This window comes from Macrobrachium nipponense, chromosome 1 (assembly GCF_015104395.2).
Source record: "Macrobrachium nipponense isolate FS-2020 chromosome 1, ASM1510439v2, whole genome shotgun sequence".
In the NCBI taxonomy this organism is placed as follows: Eukaryota; Metazoa; Arthropoda; class Malacostraca; order Decapoda; family Palaemonidae; genus Macrobrachium; species Macrobrachium nipponense.
The window spans coordinates 56,140,666-56,161,134 of record NC_087200.1 but is presented as its reverse complement, the minus strand read 5'-3'; the positions used below and the strand labels follow the sequence as shown (position 1 = coordinate 56,161,134).

Here is a 20,469-nt window from a genome sequence, read left to right as displayed (position 1 = left end):
AACTTTTGTCAAGTAGTATTCACCAAAACACCATACTAAGTCCACAAAAGGTGGAATAGTATCCAACTTCAATAAGAGTGCAAAGTCAATTCAAGGGGACAAAGAAAATACAACAAAAATACTTAATTTTAATACATAAGTTTCAGACAGAAATAACCCCTGAACCTCAATAATACAGTAACTAATGAGAAACACTCACTCTTAACTTCCTGCAAAAGAAAACAATTACGTACACAAAGACAGGTCATCAACACAGACATACAAAAAGGGGAGAGGGTCCAGAAAGGAGGAGGCAAACAAAAAGTAAGAATACGTACCCTAACAATAAATCTAATATCCCTAACAACTTCCTCAAACGACTTTACAGGTCTCCTCTTGGAGGACAATAACAAACTCCACGTCTGGAGGCTTAATCTGGGTGGCAGGGAAAATTGATCCCAAACTATGGTGTTGGAAGGCTTTCACAAGCTCCACTAGAAACGTCAGCAGAGGATCAAAGTTCGTGATCTCAATAAATAAATACAGGTATAACTGTTATTACCTTGGGATAGAGAGATCCCCTTGGCTTTTACTGAACCAAGGGCAGTACACAAATTGAAGAATATAATATCCTTGCTGCAGAGTACGGTTATCCAATAGGATATACAGCGTCCCGAAGTAGCTCTCCAATATGGCGAGGAATAAATATCTTTCCAGCAGCAATAGTAGCTCCCTTTAAGGTTGGAGGCTCAGAAACACACTGAGGCAAACTCTCTCAAGAGTAAACCTCAATCCCTCGTGTAATGGGAAAAATATACCTTTAATTATTAGTGATTTATTGAGGAATTGATTCATCATCCTCCTCTAATATCTTTATACTGCTGTTGTAAAAGTGATTGGAACTGTAAAATGTTTTCGTTTTTGTTGTGGACACAAGTGTGTGGCAGTGTTGCCAGTCCCTTGTTTTGCTTTTTCTGTCACTTTGAGTATGGGAGCGCTGCCCTGAATCTTTCGTCTGCTTTTGGTAACACTAAAAGAACATTATAAGGATCACGAATGCTTTCATGTGAGGAGGACGTCAACTGGTTCATCCTTCATTTTGGCTATTTCACCAAGTTATTAATACAAATGATTATCTATCCCTTGCAAGGGATCTAATCCAGGGATCTAGTCCAGGAGTTCTGAAGACTAGGTAAATTAACCAAGTCCAGGAGACTAGGCCTGGGAGAAATTTGGCATGATGTAATGAGTAATAAAGAAACAAGCTGAGTACCAGGAATTTTCTTCAATACCCCTAAAATGGAAATCAGCACTTCAATTGACTCCCAGTGGGAAGACATCAATGGCCTCATCAGTAATAAGACCCATACACACAAGGAATATCATGTAATAGCAGGTAGGACAGGCCTACCCTAATTCCCAGGCAGCGTAAAGGTCATTAGTCTTCATACCCACCGTGTCAACTATGACACAGTATCATTCTCCAACCCCTGTCTCCAGGCAAGAAGACTGACAACAGTGCATATGCACATTAATAGTATTAATATTCTCATATATCGTAATGTCGGGGCGAGGGAAAAATCCACCCGTGACATTTGGTGACAGGTATGTTGGATCTGTAGCCCAGTGCTATTGATCCAGACCCACTGTGCCTATATAGTATGTAGGTCACTTATAATGTTTTGTCGTACTGTATGCATTTCTTTATACAATATTGTTGATTTTTATCTGATTAAGGTCATGACTTGTTTACATGCATATTCATTATTTCTATAGTGACGGATTGTATGGTATTGTCTCTTAATGTAGTTTACATTTTATTGTTTGATTATAAATAAGTGTTTGAAATATTGTAACAATGGCTAGTGGTACTGATGAATCATACATTGATCTAATTCAGTTAGAACAAGAAACACAACAAACATTACAGACAGTTAAGAGCTTCACTCAATCCTACCAGGACATTTGGTCTCAAGTGGGAGATTTATCAAATCAAATCAAATCAAGGACTTGGACCAGAAATTGGTTGACATACAGGAGACAACACAACACAACACGCAAACATAATAACAATCAAACACTCATAATGTCTACACCACATACTACATCTCACATTCTAGGTGATGAAGGATGGTTAGTTACCATGAAAGAGCACTCTGAAAATATGCCTGATATAGTAACTGAAGGAGTTCGTACAAGAGGTGCTAGGAATATTGTGCCTCCCTCACGTCTCATTGAAGAGATATAGACTGTGTGATGATGTACAGTATTGTAATTTTGTACGTTTTGTGTATTCTCTTTTTACTTGGTTTGAGATTGATGAAAATATGATTTTTTCTGTTTGCAGTGGCCATTAATGTGAAAACTTTATAGTTTTGAGGTAATGAGCAAAGGAATAATATACAACATTTTGTACAAGAATTCACATAGTGCCCTGATTGGGAATGTAGTTGTGGTCTTATGGGTCTTGTCTTATAGGAAATTGTCAGAGTTTTGCTCTTGTATTACTGGTTTGGTACATCTTAGAGGATAGAGTACACCACTTTCCAAACCCCTTTGAGATTCAAGTTTAGAGTCGTTTCTAGCCAATAGCTCTGGTGAGTTTGATAATCATTAGGACACCTCAATAGGAGTAAATTCTGTCTTCACATATGGAGAACTCTTTTGTTGCAGAGTGATGTGACATCCTGTGTAAGTGGAGTCAATCTAACCCCAGTATTAGGCTAGACAAAGCTATTAGGAAAGCTGTATTGAACGCACACCAATAGGGTAGTGTCCCCATTTAGTACTCAAGTATATCCTTGTTTTATGCTGTTGCAAGAGCCCCTTTAGTCTCTAATTGAGATCGTTGCTTGTTTCTACTGTACAAGACCTGTTTTTCCGCAGTCGCAGACCCGTCTAAGGAGCTGTTTGGTTCTGTTAGGAACAGTTGTCCTTGATATTATAGTGGACATGAATCAATTCTTCCCGAGGGAAAAGCTTTGTAATGGGAAAAATATACATTTAATTATTAGTGATTTATTGAGGAATTGATTCATCATCCTCCTCTAATATTTTATACTGCTGTTGTAAAAGTGATTGGAACTGTAAAATGTTTTGATGTGGACACGAGTGCGTGGCAGTGTAGCCAGTCCCTTGTTTTGTTTTTTCTGTCACTTTGAGTATGGGAGCGCTGCCCTGAATCTTTCGTCTGCTTTTGGTAACACTAAAAGAACATTATAAGGATCACGAATGCTTTCATGTGAGGAGGACGTCAACTGGTCCATCCTACATTTTGGCTATTTCACCAAGTTATTAATACAAATTTTTATATATCCCTTGCACGGGATCTAATCCAGGGATCTAGTCCAGGAGTTCTGAAGACTAGGTAAATTAACCAAATCCAGGAGACTAGGCCTGGGAGAAATTTGGCATGGTGTAATGAGTAATAAAGAAACAAGCTGAGTACCAGGAATTTTCTTCAATACCCCTAAAATGGAAATCAGCACTTCAATTGACTCCCAGTGGGAAGACATCAATGGCCTCATCAGTAATAAGACCCATACACACAAGGAATATCATGTAATAGCAGGTAGGACAGGCCTACCCTAATTCCCAGGCAGCGTAAAGGTCATTAGTCTTCATACCCACTTGTCAACTATGACACGGTATCATTCTCCGACCCCTGTCTCCAGGCAAGAAGACTGACAACAGTGCATATGTACAATAATAGTATTAATATTCTCGTATATCGTAATGTCATGGTGAGGGAAAAATCCTCCCGTGATACTCTGATAAAGAAGGAGCCCATCCACGTAAAACACAACTTGAAAATATGAAACACCAAGATAACCACCGGTAAGGAGACAAAAAGCTAATAAAGAAAGAATACAACACTTCAATATTTAACATAAAAAATCTAAAAACTTAAATAGTAACTAGAAATTAATGACAACCAAGTTACATTGTGGTAAAGAAGTTTGTATACAAATTCAAGCAACCTTAGATAAAAAAATATGGCTATCCAGTTTTTATGTAACAGCCCTGTCAGATAATAAAACCTAATGATAGCCAAATATTCATAGAATAATGCAGTAAACCCAACATCAGTTTGTTTTTATTGTTAATCAACTTTATTATTGAAAACATAAAATATAAACCAAAACTCACAAAACCAATTGCTTAACTATCATACAATATTTTAGTGCTCTTGTATTATATTTACAAACGAGGCACTGGGTTGTTCTTTTGATCTGCAAAGCAGATATCGGTTGCTACACACTTCATCCTTGACTCAGTCTCATCGGCTGTGGTGATATTTCTTAAGTTTCATTCAATTGCTTCCTTCTGATGTAGAGGTTGAGTCGTTGAAACACAGAGTACAAAAGTAAGATATATTCTTCTATCTTACATCGTGGAGAGATACAGAGAAGGTTTTGATAGGTCTTCATGTGAAGAGTGCTAGATGAAGTCTGGGATACAATACAATTACAAAACCATAGGAGAGCAAACCTTAGCTCAGCATACGAACATACACACAGATGAACATATGAGACAAAAGTCACGTAGCATGGTTTGTGGGTAGAGCGTCCACATGGTTTCTCAAGCGAAAGCATTGTTGACGTTTCACACAACAATGGATATGATGACTACAGGTGTCTACAAATCAAGACGCTGATACAACAACGTTAAGCTTTGTCAACACTGCATTCACAATGTTTATCACACTCCTGCAAGTTCCTATAAGACCCCTTGGGTCATTGGTTTAATTAACAACATAGTTTTTATTTTTTATATATGGAATGTCACATACATTCCTCACATATATGTAAACACTTACAAATATATGTAGGTACCTTGAACAAAAATGTGAAAAACCACAATTAAAAACCCCCCAAATTACCTGTATCAGCTGGAAAATTAGCCCCACCAATTGAAAGTACCAATATGTACAGATAGAGAAAAATCCTTAATCATTAAAACCTGAAGACTTGGCTTGAAAGTTCAATCCATGTACAGTAAGTTCCAGAAGTGAAGCGACAACTTTCAGAATTGATCGTACTTCTTTAGAAACTCGTGGGGTTGCCAGTTACTATATTTTATTCCAATTATTGTCATCCTCTTTCTCTTATAATACGTATCAGTGATTAACTGTAGAAGCAAAGAAAGTATTCCCCGGTAAATGATCAATGTTAGTTTCAATAATTGTTTATTAAAAAAAAAAATTCCCCATAGAAACATATACAGTTCCCAATGTGTGATATCAAGTGTTCATCATTGAGTGGCAGCAGGAACCGAGTGCATAAGCATTGGCCTAATATGATTTGTAAATCAGCTTTCTACTTTTATAGCATTATATCGAAAATTAGGTATTATGATTTCTTTTGATAAAGCACAAAGAAGTTTAGCATCTGATTACATGAAATATAAATGAGACAATTTGGTGTAAAAAAAAAAAACGAAATCCAAGTTATATTCGCGTTTAGCACTGGCTACATGGTTAGGCCTATTCAAGAATCAAGGAAATACATTTTCCAGCTTGTTAGTTAATAAATTAATCTAATTCCTCAATTGTGCAAATTTTTGCATGTGGAATTGCATTCAGGGTCGTATCAAACAAGTTTTTTTTTCGTAAGTTTCCACCTTTTTTTTCAGTGCATAAGTGAGACTATTCTTGTCCATACGATCCGGAGTGTGAATATGCCTGGCGAGCATTATTTTAATTCGAGTATCTCCTGTTATGCTCTCTCTCTCTCTCTCTCTTCTCTCTCTCTCTCTCTCACACACACACACACACACACACACACAGAGAACCTTTTTATCTAGTCAGGAATAATCAGAGGCTTGTTTTGAGAATCGAGCACTAGGCCTATAGGTCATGCTTGGGTGGTTCTTTATATATATTATATATATATATATATATATATTATATTATATATATATATATATATATATGTGTGTGATGTATAGATATATTTTGTATATATATATATATATATATATATATATATATATATATATATATAAATCCCCAAAAACTCATAAATTTCTGTTATACAATAATGATTGACTGGATCGAACTGATTACTGGTTGCCCGTGGAAATATGAATTTGGGTGATATCACTCCCTTATGATACGCCCACTTACGTAAATTCATTCTTAGATTTCATAGTTGTTGGGGTCTATCGTCTCCCTACTTAACCAGGTGGTGATTTTACGGGTGTTCTGGTTGCTTGCGACTGTCTTTCTTATTTTTTATATAGCGAGTCTGTTCCCAGGTGTAAGGACAAGTTCTGGTGTCGGTACTAATGGTTCTATCTTTGCCTAAATAACAGACAGTGGCCCTGCATTGTAAGTCTTGCCATGTCCGGAACTAGGCCTAGTCACCTGAAGGTAGCAGCAGAAGTTAGAGCCTTTCTCGAAGATGGTGTTTTATGCTCGGTGCTAGAAGCTAAAATCAGAACTACCAACCACACCCAACTTCTCTGTTGACTCTAGGTGCAATTATGGTTGAATATGTTTAATGTTGCGGAGATTTTCCTTTTACATTCTATTGATACTTGCATGGTTTTATGCATCTTCGCTAAAATAATTGATAATACACTACGATATTGAATATTTGTTTCCACATTGCTCAAAATATACATTGGTAATGTTGGTAATTCTGTGTTGAACGAAAATTTCAAATTGTTTGGTGTCTATAGTTTGAAGTAATTACTATATCTTAAAATAATCATTGTTACCTTAATTTTTTTTCTTATGATTGTTATAAATATCATACATTTGTTATTTGTGCATCATATGTTAGCTTTATTTTGCTTGATAGAGCTGCCACTGTATAAAAAAAAAAGTTTTTCAGCTACGTGTTGTAGTTGCCAGTCAGTGAATTTCGAACGAAATCCTCTGAAATTTGTCGCTTCACTTCTGGAACTTACTTTACTATGGTGAATTACAAAGCTTTAGTATATGACTATTAACTGTATGCTGCATGTCTGACATGTGAGAAAGTTGTTGAATACATAGATGTAAAATTATCAGTTGGCCACTCCATTTTGCAAAACTGGTGATGTCCGGTTGTCAATTATGGCATTGCATAGACATCAAGTTCCTAGAACCCTTGTACAGACGGCCAACGAAGAATTGGCGTAGTTTCTTAATTCATTGTTCGTTATGGAAATATTGCCATATGCAGGTGCCATATTATTTACTTAACAATAAATAACATTTCCTTTCAAAGGTGCTATACTTGAAATAAATTGCATTAGAACTGAGTAGACTTATTCAATGTATTAAAGATAATCATTTTGCAAAGTAAGGGAAATATATACCGATGGGTCCACGATTTCTAATTTTATTCTCAACTCTAGCTTCGTGACAGCATACCGAAGATTTTGAAGTTGGCTTTGCTGCCGCTCCAGTCTTGACTCAACATATCGTACTGCACTGGGGTGTTGTCATTTCGTCTCCTACAACCGATGAATAATACATCAAGGCGTTAACATTCTTTGAAAACGATGTTTAGTTAAACTAATTTTGCCCTTTGATCAATAAAATAATTTGCATGACACATTTAGTGGGCCTAAATTGGACTTCTGATTTTCCCACATGATTAGCCTAGGTCTATTTTCAGCAGCATACTCTCTCGGATACGTAATAGTATTAATGAATATTTTAAATCGACAATATATATATATATATATATATATATATATAATCTGCTTTATTTGACTATTCCCGATATTCTTGTTTTATTAGCCATGTTCGCCATTCTTCCTATCCTATTCATAATTGCTTACATAATTAACTCAGATCTAGCTATTCAAAGTCAAAGCGCAATCATAAAAAAATCAAACGAATATAATTCAGTCTTATTTTTTATCAAATTCCTTGCATATCATCCTGTTTCATTTGGACACCTTGGAAAGCTGTGGGAGTCAAAACTGACGAATACATTAAGAAAGGCTTACTTTCCTTAAAGCTTTCTTAGGTTGATCTTTCTGTAGCTATTCATTTCTTCTAAATGGAAATTAATTCAAATTAGTTTCACATATATACCTACTAGACCTACTACCAAAAACAAACATATTATAAGTAGCTGAAAGGATAAGAAATATGAAAGGTGACGTTCTCGTTTAAGTCTATTTCATATGTTTTTCTTTCAAAAAAAAAACCTACTGCTTTAATCAAGGGTTGCTCTTTGACGGCTACAGGGTGTATGCACATATTTTGTGGAATGAAAGATAAAGTTTCTTTGAACAGAAAATATTTTATAAACATGCATTTTAAGGCGTCCGTTGTCGGTGCGGGCAATTTGAAAATAACCGTTATCATTAGTGATGCTTTCACGAGATGGAGTTCGTAGTGAGAAGTCGGATCTAGTCGCCTGAGATGTAGAAGAGAGCGTAGGTGGCGTATAGGAGTGATGGAAGGATTAGGCCGATGTTAATAAAGTATCTCCCAATAAATTGTATTCTTTTGGTTTTGAAGAAAAAAATGCATGCATCATTGAAACTGTTTCCCTCCCTATCCGTGGTATTCACTGGCCACCGATAAAAAACAAAACAAAAAGAGTAAGCCTAACTGAATCTTTCATCCATCAAAGATAAGTTTGCTTATTCATTAGCTTATTCATTTGACAACTATCAAAGACTTCAAGTGTAGATTTAAAAATCTCTTCCTCTCCATCTAAAGTATTCATCAGACACCAGCCATAAGCGTAGAGCTAGTTATGATTCCTGGTTCAGCAATGTCGTGACGAGGCACTAGAATTCAAAGTTCACAAATGAATGTTGCTCAGCAACATTTACACTACTGTATTGTCTTGCTCTCATGTGGTGCTTCGAGGTATTCCAGCTCTAGGCCCATGTTCTAAATTTTGCCGTTCTTTAAACAATTTTATTCATCTATGTATGATTCTCTCCGGTTTATTAAGCTATCTTGATATCTCTCCAACAGGAACTTGCACCGAATGCAGGGCAATAATTCTCTCGCTCATCGAGGGATGTTTCTTAGACCGATAAATAACACATTAACATTAGATTCCTGTGCACATAACATCAAAAGCAATAGAGTGAGGTCGCCTGGTTCACACTGTTAAGATATCGTTTTTTTTTCTTTTTTTTTCTTTTAAATTTGATAGCATTTTGTGAGATTCCAATATTTTCTGTAAAATTTAACAAATGGAATAGTTCAACTAACTTCAACTTAATATTGAAATGATAATTTAAGGACTATATTTATGTGATACTACTAGTGATAGGTGTCTCCTATCTATTTGGTAATGTATATCTATGGTTGTGATATGATGTTTTTTATCACTTCGTTGCGTTCACGTCAATTTTGCTATATGGAAAATAGTTTTACACAATAACATAACATAATGTTCTATAGATATCAGTGACTGTTTTTAACGTCATTACACATGATTTCTTCCATCTTTGAAAAGAAAAATAGATAAATAAGGCATGAATCGTACGTCAGGCAGGTGAACGAAAAATTATGAAACTCTGCCACGAGATTTTTGGCCGACAGTACCTTATCTGCTGACATAAAATGTAGTTATGATTTTATTCAACTAAGATTTGCAGCATTCCTTCAGGCATTGGTTGCAACCCCTTTCATTCCTTTTACAGTATTACCTCTAATCATATTCCCTATTTTTCCATTGTGCTTTCCACCCTCTCCCGATAATTGTTTCATAGTGCAACTGGAAGTTATCCTTCTGTTACATCTTTAAAACCTTCATTCCTCTCAGTTTCCCTTTCAGCACTGAATGACCTCATAGGTTGCAGCACTAGGCTTAAATTCTGTATTTCATTCTATATAGTGTCATCATCCATATACTTACTGTGACTTTTAACATCTTTTGTACTTCTTTCGGCTATTTTAAATTGAAATTCTTAATGCTCTAAGAGGTAGCCAATGGCACCTTCTGGAGGCTCTTTGTAGTGTCTTTTTATAGGCCCCAGCTTCATTTCTCTCTGCCTAACTTCTTGAACTTTACCAAGCGCCAGTTTTCCATTCTCATTCAGGCTGTTCCTTAGTCCAAACTGAATGTCTAGAAATGTGTTTGTTCATATACGAAACAAACCCTTGGTCTTATCATCGGGATAAATATTCTGGCGCCAGCCGGAAACCAGTAAAGATAAAAAAAATTGTGTACGCAAGCGACTATTGGCATCTGTGCGTGGTCATGACTCATGAGTCATGTGGAGCCACCCACATACCCCTCTTTAACCCGTGACTCCGTGAGTTGTCGTCACACTGCAGTGGCGAGGTAAAAAGCGTGAGTAGTACCAAAAATCGGACAGGGCAAAGGTTACTCAGTCAACTTGTGAGAACATACAATATGAACATATGGTAGATAGAGAATGTGTTGGGTGTTATACCAAAAAATATAATGACAATTTGGGAAAAATGTATGATACCAAGTGTCCTATAAAGAGCAAACAAATAGTTGTACACGAAAATGTTAGATGGTATAATAGTGAGCTATTAAAGGCAAAAAGACATAGACGTAAGATGGAAGGTAGATGGAAAAGAGCCAAATCCTCACAAGCCAGAAATCTATATAATAAGGCCAGAGATGACTATAACATCCTGTTAGAAAAAAACAAAAAGAAAATTCTACAACGACGAAAGTAAAAATACTAATAACATGAGGGAGTTTCACAAAAACCTAGATGATTTGATGGGATTAAAGAAAAATATGTCTTGCCTGAAAATGTCTGTGCAGAGAATTTTGCTATAGTCTAATGAAAAAATTGATAAAATTTATAGAGGTTTCCCCCAAATTCAGCTAGAAGAACAGTCAGTTATGCCAGTGAAGGAGGGTAAGAAGTTAAAAAAATTTAAGGAAATAAATATGCGTGACTTGTTAAAGGTTATGAGAGAGATGAAGAATACATATTGTGGAAACGACCCTTTCCCAAATAGTTTAATAAGTGAAGCTCCAAACAAGCAAGTTGTATATAATATTTACCTAAATCTAATTAACCTAAGTATATCACAATACAGTTTTCCTAGCTGTGAAAAAACTGCGTTGATCAAACCAATATACAAAGGAAAAGGTGATGTAAACGAACTAAATTCATATAGGCCCATTTCAAATTTATCTTACATGTCGAAGCTTATTGAAAAAATCATAAGTGAGCAATTATGGGCGCATATTGATGAGTTAGAGGTATTCCCGGAAAATCAGTCGGCCTACAGAGCTAATCACTCTACAGAAACTACCTTATGCTCAATAATGAATGATATGATAGGTCTTCTTGATGAAGGAAAGTGTGGAATTTTGATTATGTTAGATCTTAGTGCTGCCTTCGATACTGTTGTGCACGAGTACTTACTTGACGACTTAAAGTCCATTGGAGTGACTGAGGAAGCACTGGAATTTTTGCGTAGCTACTTGACGAACAGGAAGACTATTGTAGAAGTTTCTGGAAACCGATCTAGTGAGAGAATTCTTATGAGAGGTGTACCACAGGGTAGTGTTCTGGGCCCTATCTTGTTCAACATATATACTATCGAGCTATCACATATCTTGAAAAAACAAACAGTGGGCTTTAAACTATATGTAGATGATACTCAATTTTACCTTTCACTTTCAACAACACAAGATACAAGGAAGAAAATTGATGAGATAATGATTGAAATAAAAACATGGATGCAGAGGAAAAAGCTTAAATTAAATGATGATAAAACAGAATGTATATTTTTTGGCATAAGGTGGCTTTGAAGAATTACCAGTTATTTCAAAGTATAAAAATTGGTGACGCTGATGTTAGGATTGTGCCTGTTGTGAAAAATTTGGGTGCACTGATGGATTGTAATTTGTCAATGAGGGATCAAATAATGAATACAGTGAAAGTGTGTAACTATCACCTGAGAAACATAGCATTTATTAGAAAATATTTAACAGAGGGCAGTACAAAAATTTTTGTGATGAGTCACGTAATATCAAGGCTTGATTATTGCAATTCTCTGTACTATAAATTGCCCAATACACTACTAAGAGAGCTTCAAAATGTGCAAAACCGGGCGGCTAGACTGATAAAAGGCATTAAATTTCGGGAGAGAATAACTCCTGCACTGATCGATATACATTGGTTACCTGTTAAGGCTAGAATTGAATTTAAGATTTGTTTGTTGACTTTCAAGGCACTTACAAGTGATAAGCCTAAATATCTTCGTGATTGCTTGGTCCCTTACTCTCAAGTTACTAACGCTGCTGTAAGAGTTAGACAAGCTGATGACCCATATAGACTATTCGAAATTAGTATGAATCATGCAATAGGAGGAAAAACTTTTTATTTTGCTGCACCGAGACTCTTCAACGACCTTCCACTTGATGTCAAGAATAGCAAAAATGTGGCAGGTTTCAAGAAAAACCTGAAGACTTATCTCTTTGGAAAGTGTTATAATAGTGATCAGAAAACTATTAAGCCTGAATACAAATGCTAGCGAATACTGAAAAGATACAGAGCAAGATATAAACTGGAAAGAAATTATTTTCACACATCAAGGCCCGCCTGAACAGACTCTTATTGTCTGATGGAGGGCGAGAAATAAACCCCTAAAAGTAAAAGTAAAAGTAAAACTTAGATTTCTTAAATGGTTAAATGGTTTTACTGTTATTGTTGTTGCTGAAGGACATCCTAACGCCATAGTACTCCTCGCCATATGGATGAAGTGCAGGGCGATCCCCAGAACGTTGCACCACAATACAGTTTAAAATGTTCACTCATATTATCATCAGTAGCATAGCAGACGTTGAACATGAAAGTCTTCAGTTTCCTCTTGAATGAAGCGACTCGTCCAGCGATCTAATCTCTTGAGGCAGCCTATTGAATAACCTAAGCGCAGCAAGCTCAAAGGCTCTAATTTAACCCGACTGGAAATTACATCTCGGTTTCTCCAATCTTCGATGTTCATTATGTCTCAAAGAGTTATAACTGATAACAGAAGCCGTTTGAAAGTGACGCAATAATCGGTTGACATATACTACAGGCTTTTTCTTACAGCAATCCTCGCTTTAATGGGCACCCACTGTAATTCCCTCAGTTGATAATTGGGGAGTCCATAATAATATGTTTACTATTGAAGGAAGAAACTACCTAGTCACAGTTGATTACTACAGTCAGTTCTTTGAAGCTGATTATCTGCCTGAAACTACATTTGATGCTGTGATCACCAAATTAAAGCATCATTTTGCTCGTCATGGCATTCCCGATACTTTGATTTCAGATAATGATCCACAATATTCTTCTCATCTGTTTGATGATTTTGCTCGAAACGGGGGATTTTCTCATGAACCTATAAATCCAGGGAATAGCAAAACTAATGGTGCAGGTGAAGTGGCAGTTAAAATTGTAAAAAAATCTAATGAAAAGGTGTAAGAAAGCCAAAGAAGATCCATACTTTGGACTTCTGAACCTGAGAAATACTCCTCATGAAGGCATAGAAACTAGCCCTGTACAGCGCTTAATGGGTAGACGTACGAATACATTGATTCCTATAGTTAGCAATCGCCTCATGCCATCTAATTTTTCCGATGAAAAAGAAAGGAGAAAACTGATTTACAAAAGATTTGCTGTTGCTGATCGTTACTCAAACAGAAAACAGTTGAAACCCTTGTGTATTGGGTACACTGTTAGAGTTCAACCCATTGACAATAAAACAGAAGAGTGGAAACAAGCAACTGTCAGTAAAAAAACTTAATGGTCATAGTTATGTAGTATGTACTGATGATGAAGGAACATACCGTGGAAATAGACAGTTTTTAAGAAAGTCTGTAAAATCTAGAGATAAGTCTCCAGAAACTCCTTATTTTATTTATATATAGCTAGATAGATAGATAGATAAAACACTACAAACATGAAACTTACTCTTAATACGCAACATCTGCAAATAAAAATAAGAGAGATGTTCATTCTCCATGTAGAACTCCAGATGTGTCAAAGAGTAATAACACTGAGTCAGACATTATAAAAAAAGGGTCTGGTAGAACAATTAAAGCTCCAGAGAGACTAAACCTTTAAGTTGCTATTGCTTTAAACTGTCTTATTAAGGTTATCTCATTATTTTGATTGATCTGTTTATCTTTGTGAGAAGGTCTCATTTTGATTTCTCATCTCATTTATGTTTTGTTATGCCGTTTCCCGTATTGTGTGTACTGACACTAGTGATGTTGCTTGTACCCTGATATGCTGGTTGTGTGCTTAGAGTTCTGTCTTATTATTTGATCTCTTTTCACTAAAGAAGGGGGATGTTAAATGAAACTTGTAAAAGTAAGATATCTAAGAAACATGTCAATTATAATATCTATGAATCATTGTACAAAAGTAACATCAGTCAGTTATCTATTGTAAATCTGTAGACTCACACTCCATTGTGTTTATAGAATAAAGTCTCGTGTCAAGATGTGACTTTTTCAATCTTAATAGGTGCCCCACATATGATTAATAACAGGCTGGGAACCAAACACATAGGGTACATGTTATCATATTCCGCTTTAGCTGAAGCATTATGTTTAACTTAGTATAACAACCCCCATTGCAAAGTATGCTATCCTGCTATCCTAACGTTAGCACAATGTTACGGCAGAACTATACCCAACGTTGGGGACAAACTAAAAACTAACGTTAAGTTTTTTTTTTTTACGTTGGCACAACATTAGTTCAGTAACTTAACTAACTTTGAGGTAACGCTAACAAAGGTTAGTTCTGTCAATCAACGAACCAAACAGTAACTATCGGACAACTATGTAATTTTATATATATGTGTGCGTGTGTATATATATATTATTATATAATATATATATATATATATATATATATATAGTAAAATCATTCCTGCAGGTGAATAAAATATAACATTGCTCTACCTGATTTTATTCTACAAAGTATAAAAATACACTGAGATACATATAGTGGCATCTACATAGCAGGTAGAGGGGCTTCCAAGAACACTACGCGTGTACCAGGCTCACTCACCCTCACTGAAAGACGGGGATTAGGCAGGAGACAAGTGCTTTATTTTTATTTTTGATAGCTTTAGTTTGAGTTTCAATTGTATTCATGTGGGACATTTAAGGAAAAGGTGAAGGCACTGATGAAACGTTTGAATGTGTGTATAGTATAAACAAATAGAGGGGAACTGTTGATAGGAGTAAATAATATGATGTATAGTAAGGAAAATATGGGTTGTAGAAGGTTTCAAATAGTTTTGAATGGAAAGAGGATGGAAGTAGTGGGCATCATTTCTGATAATTTTGAAGGAGGTGATCGATATTCCATGGAGCAGAAAAGTTTTGGAAGCTTAAAAGTGTCAAGATAAGCAAGTTAAGAAGAGTTAAGAATAGAAAGTTTTGAAATGCCAGGGACTGTTTAACTGTATGGGAGGGGTAAAAAGTTGACAAATGTGAAAGGGAGTGTTGGGCTTAGGACTAGGATCCAACATTAAACTAGTTTTCTGGTACCCACCTTCTGCCTCTCCCAATGTGGAATAGTACCTTAAATTCATGATCATAAGCTTAATATAAGTAAATTAATTGTGTAACAAAATATTATTACTGATATTAGTATATTAGTACTTGTAACCTGTTTGTCATGATTATGGAGGTGATATCAATTGAAGGCCTTGAAGAGATCTGGGTTGCCTGGGGAGTTGCATTATGCAGATGACTTGGTATTAATTGTGGGGAGCTAAAAATAAATTCAAGAAATGCCAGATTCGACTGGATTCCAAAGGTTTAGGAGTGAATAATGTAGGCAAAACTATTTGGTTATGGTCAATGTTGTGGGTGAGGGACCATTGTGGTTATTGGAAAGTGGCCTTGTGCGAGAAGAGGGTTGGTAGCAATCAGTGATGGCAAATAGTCTGAAACATATTTGAATCTTAAATATTGCACCCTAAAAGTATGCAGGTACCACGAACATTATTGGAAAATTTAATGCAGTTAATAAATGATGAATAAAATAATAAATACTTAAGACGAATTAATCCATGTAGTCAATATCAAAGCGACTTTTTTCTTCTTTACTCTTGATCCCTTCAACGATACTCTCCCATTAATTTTTTTGTCGTGAGGTGTCTCATGACCCCCTCAGAGGATCACTCTTTTTTCATCTTTATTTGCATACACTGAAGCCAGCTCAATAACCTGACAAGATAAATGAAGCAATGATTAGGGCAGGCTACAAAAAAGACAGAGATCCACGATTTGCAATATAATGAGGGGAGGGTTCAGATAAATCTACGGCAAGGTTAAGTGTATTTGGTAAAACTCATGAAACGATATGACATGCAGTATTTAACAAACTAATATTAGTTGCCCAAAAGGAAAAACTGTAGTCATTGTTGTTAAAGGCTCTATAATACTGACTTCATTCTATTTCTAAATGGTGTGATTCTATTGGCAACCTGTTTGTCTTAAACCCTACAAAATAATGTTGAGCAACGAATAGGTAAATGGGTACCAGTACAAAAAAACATAATGCTTACCACTGACTTTCTATAAGGCTTTTCTGAGTGTTTTTTCAAACTGTTCCACTTCCTCTGCAGAAGTCAGAAAGGTGGGGAAATGCTGGTTTAAATTTTCTCTAGGGTCGTCATCAAAATTTCTATCTCTAACTGCTTCCTTAGTCTTTACTTACTCAAAAAGATAAATAAAATAAAAACAACCTTTTAAAGGAAACGGATTGTCCTGCTAGTGTTGATTATTCACGAAGTCAAGTCTTCTTGAAGACGTCCTGTTGGTTCCCGTGGGCTTGTGTGACTGTTGTGACATGCTGCCAGTGACTGAAGACCCAAATGACAAGGTAGATCCTCTTGAAGGTGAATCTGTAATATTACATACTTAATATCTTAGCATTTACCATTACCTTTTTTTACACACTAATATTCACTATATATTTCTAACCATTGTTCACTCTCAACAAACAGCACTGGCTCTAGCCCATGACAACACACAAGCATATACCTTCTGCAATCTCTCTTGAAGGTGTAGTACTTGTAGTAGGACCAACAGAGAGATCAAATCTTTGTGAGGACTGAGTACTTGGCGCTGCAGTAGGACCATCAAATGGACCAATTTCCTCTGGAATGAATTAATGTTCTCTGTACTATCTATTGTATTAGCCTAAACTACAAGTGTCCAACTGTGGGGGAGAGGAAAATCATAGGGATGATAAGATGAGAGGATTGGGCAAAGGGTAGAAGATACAAATATAGAGCAATACACTTTTACTATAAAAAATGCATAACTATGCCATATATCAAGGTTATTTGCACCAATACACTAACCTCTATAATAATAATAATAATAATATAAAATTTCAGACATATTTACAGTACATATTAAAAAATTTGGCTAAGATAGTTCAATAAAGTAATTAAAGTAAACAAATGTAAAATTCTAAATCCAGGTAGAATATTAATCAGAAACAAGTAATGTCCAAGATAGTATGTGTCTATGGCTCTCATAGATAAGCTGTATTCTAGTGAAAATACACTATCTAGTAACACACCTGAATGATAGGGTAAGTGAGGTTTTGGCTGTGACCTGTCATCTTCCGAAGAGTCATCAGATGAAGTAAGGATGGGGTGCTTTCTCTTTGCAATGCTAGTTTGTCTCCTCTTGTTGACAACTTCTTCATCAGTGACCTCAGCAAGTCTAGGTGATCTAATTTCTCTTTTGCCAACACCTTTCTCGTGGTCTGAAGCCTCCTGTCCTTTCAATGATATGCAGTGTGACAGGTTAGTTTAAGCATTATTGGCTAGTGTGCAATAGGCCTAGTCCTATATTAGAGGCAACAATAACTAAAGTATTGGTTTTTTGGCAGTAAGTGACAACTTTAATGAATATTTTAAAATAATTCGAAGCATCTCCTCACTTACTGACTACTTTTTATACATTGTAGTAACATTGTCGACAGAAATTCATTTTCAACTCTCTTTCTTTGAAAATAAGTAAATAATATGGATAACTTGGTTATTTTTCAGTAAATCACATCCACCTCTTACCATATTCAGTATATATATATATTTATATGTAATATAACAATTTGTCGAAAATTGTATTTTTCCTAACTATACAAACCTGAGGTCCTTTAACAATAGGAAGGTATTTAGCGGCAGCTGAACCGGTCGTAAGCTTCGACCAAGGGGGTTCGGTAGTTAACTACTTATCCGGCAGTTAGCGGTACGATCGACTGCGAGGCGAGGAGTCACTTTGCTTTAGGCCCAGGAAACGCAGAGTGAGGGGTGGCATGAGGTGGGACTATATGTAAAGGACCTCAGGTTTGTATAGTTAGGAAAAATATAATTTTTGACAAATTATTTGTTCCAATACGTAATACAAACCTTCGGTCCTTTAACAATAGGAAGACGGAATCTGTCTTATGAACAGACTGGTGTTCGTCCTACCTTAGATTCCCTCCCCGGTCGTAAGAGCAGAGGGAGGGATCCTAGTCTCTGCCCAGCTGATCGGGGTGTGCACCGCAGGATCAGTGGTCAGACTTCTGGACCAAATTTATAAGAGGGAGGAGAGCGTACCTCTTATTAATAGCAAAAAGCAAGAACTAGTTCCTACTTCAAGAGCCAAGGTAAAGTTATGAGTTTGTCTCTTGGTGGCTTCCACTCCCCCCCTTGTTGGGGAGTGGTGGATAAACACTTCTATCCCTACTGAAAGGGATAGAATGGGGCTCGGTTGTGTAGCTTACCTGCATCGGCCTCCTGTTCAGCGTAGTGACGACCGCGGCCCTCTCCCCACAGGTAGAGGAGAAGAATGAAGGATGAAGAGAAGCCAGTCACACTCTTTCACTCGTCCATTTATGCAGTCACACAAGGATGCGATGCTGTTCTGTCCGCTTGGGTAGACTACACAACTTGTTGAGCAGCCACCATGGGTCCCAAGGAAAAAGTGTCCAAGGACCTGTGGGTGATATCCCAAAGGTAGAATGAAGTGAAGGTGGTCTAGTTGGCCCAAACCCCTGCCTTCAGAACCTGCGCCACGGAGAAGTTCTTGTGGAACGCAAGGGTTGGACCAATATCTCTGACCTGCCTTTACGGAAGAGCGGAAAGCCCCACACTTACGGCCCCCAACACCAGGGAACAATCTGCGGTTGATGGGGGGGCGAGGGGGTTTCTCCGGCTCTTGTTTAATTTTCATCACAAATGAAAACAAAAGAAGACACGTACTTACTTATATACTTGCAAATACGCACAAGTAAAAGAAAAAGCGCAAAGGTCTTCACGCAGTGAAGCAAACCAAGCATACGACAGAAGTGGGCAGAGAGACGAAGAGCAGCACGTCCATCCACTAGCGCGGCCGAAAGCAAAGTGACTCCTCGCCTCGCAGTCGAGCGTACTGCTAACTGCCGGACAAGTAGTTAACTACCGAACCCCCTTGTTTGAAGCTTACGACCGGTTCAGCTGCCGCTAAGTACCTTCCTATTGTTAAAGGCCCGAAGGTTTGTATTACGTATCGGAACATATATATATATATATATATATATATATATATATATATATATATAGCTAGATAGATAGATAGATAAAACACTACAAAACATGAAACTTACTCTTAATACGCAACATCTGCAAATTCTTAATAATCAAAGAAAAAATTAATATAGATACGGTAAGACATAAAATTTTTGATTAAGTAAAGATGACCTCAGCAGTTTTTTTCATTTTTCTCTATGCGAAAACACAACCTAACAAAACTTTTCTTAACCGAGCCTCAATCTAGCCTAATATGTAAAAAAAAACTTTTAACTTTCTATTTCATATATGTTAGATCTACCAGAAATTTATGGTTATTTAATTTTGTACACATAGAAAACTAAAGAAAACTGCTGGGATGGCAGTATTGCAAACCATCAGCAAGGAACATGTATCCGATTAGGCTAATAAGGTAAGAAAAAGGGGGAAGCCCCCAGCTAGGAGGTGAGGTTTAGTGGATTTAGCTAGGCTAGTACCTCTTATTCTTGCATGAAACATGATATTCTTCATTTCCTACTGTTATTATTTTCTGCTACTATGCTCTGTTTTTTTTTTCATCTGTTCATCCACCTGTGGTATTTGCGCATGGTAACACTACATCCCTGGCTTTAAATAATATCCTATTTCGAATATTAACGGTGTAATTCACATACAGTAAATTATTAAAACACTTTTCAGTTGCAAGTGTACACCCAAATATCCTTTTATTTACCTAAAACTTACACAAAGCGTAACTATTTAAAGCCTGGGACTCAGTGTTACCATGCGCGACCACCACAGGCAGATGGACAGGTGGAAAAAAACAGAGTATAGGTAATCCTCAATATCAGCAAATTAGCTTACTTACGAAAGAAGCTAGGCTAACCAAATACTTTTTACCTAGCCATACCGGAAGAACCATTTGCCCCTATTGATAGGGGTTGCGGCCCCCAATTCCATATCCCCGTATCTGTATGTTAATGGGTAAACATATTTTTCACACAAGACCCCCACTGAGTGTTATG

The 20,469-nt window shown here is 36.5% G+C and overlaps 1 protein-coding gene across 1 annotated transcript; it reads right to left on the bottom strand.

Moving 5' to 3' along the window:
* Window positions 1–14,853: 14,853 nt before the first annotated feature.
* LOC135220176 (uncharacterized) lies at window positions 14,854–19,286 on the bottom strand. Its single transcript, XM_064257464.1, has 5 exons — window positions 19,164–19,286; window positions 17,488–17,691; window positions 16,941–17,057; window positions 16,643–16,801; window positions 14,854–16,121 (listed from the first exon to the last, which is right to left on the bottom strand). The coding sequence occupies exons 1-4, from the start codon at window positions 19,234–19,236 to the stop codon at window positions 16,668–16,670; spliced, it is 528 nt and encodes a 175-aa protein (XP_064113534.1). The 5' UTR covers window positions 19,237–19,286; the 3' UTR covers window positions 14,854–16,121; window positions 16,643–16,667.
* Window positions 19,287–20,469: the final 1,183 nt, after the last annotated feature.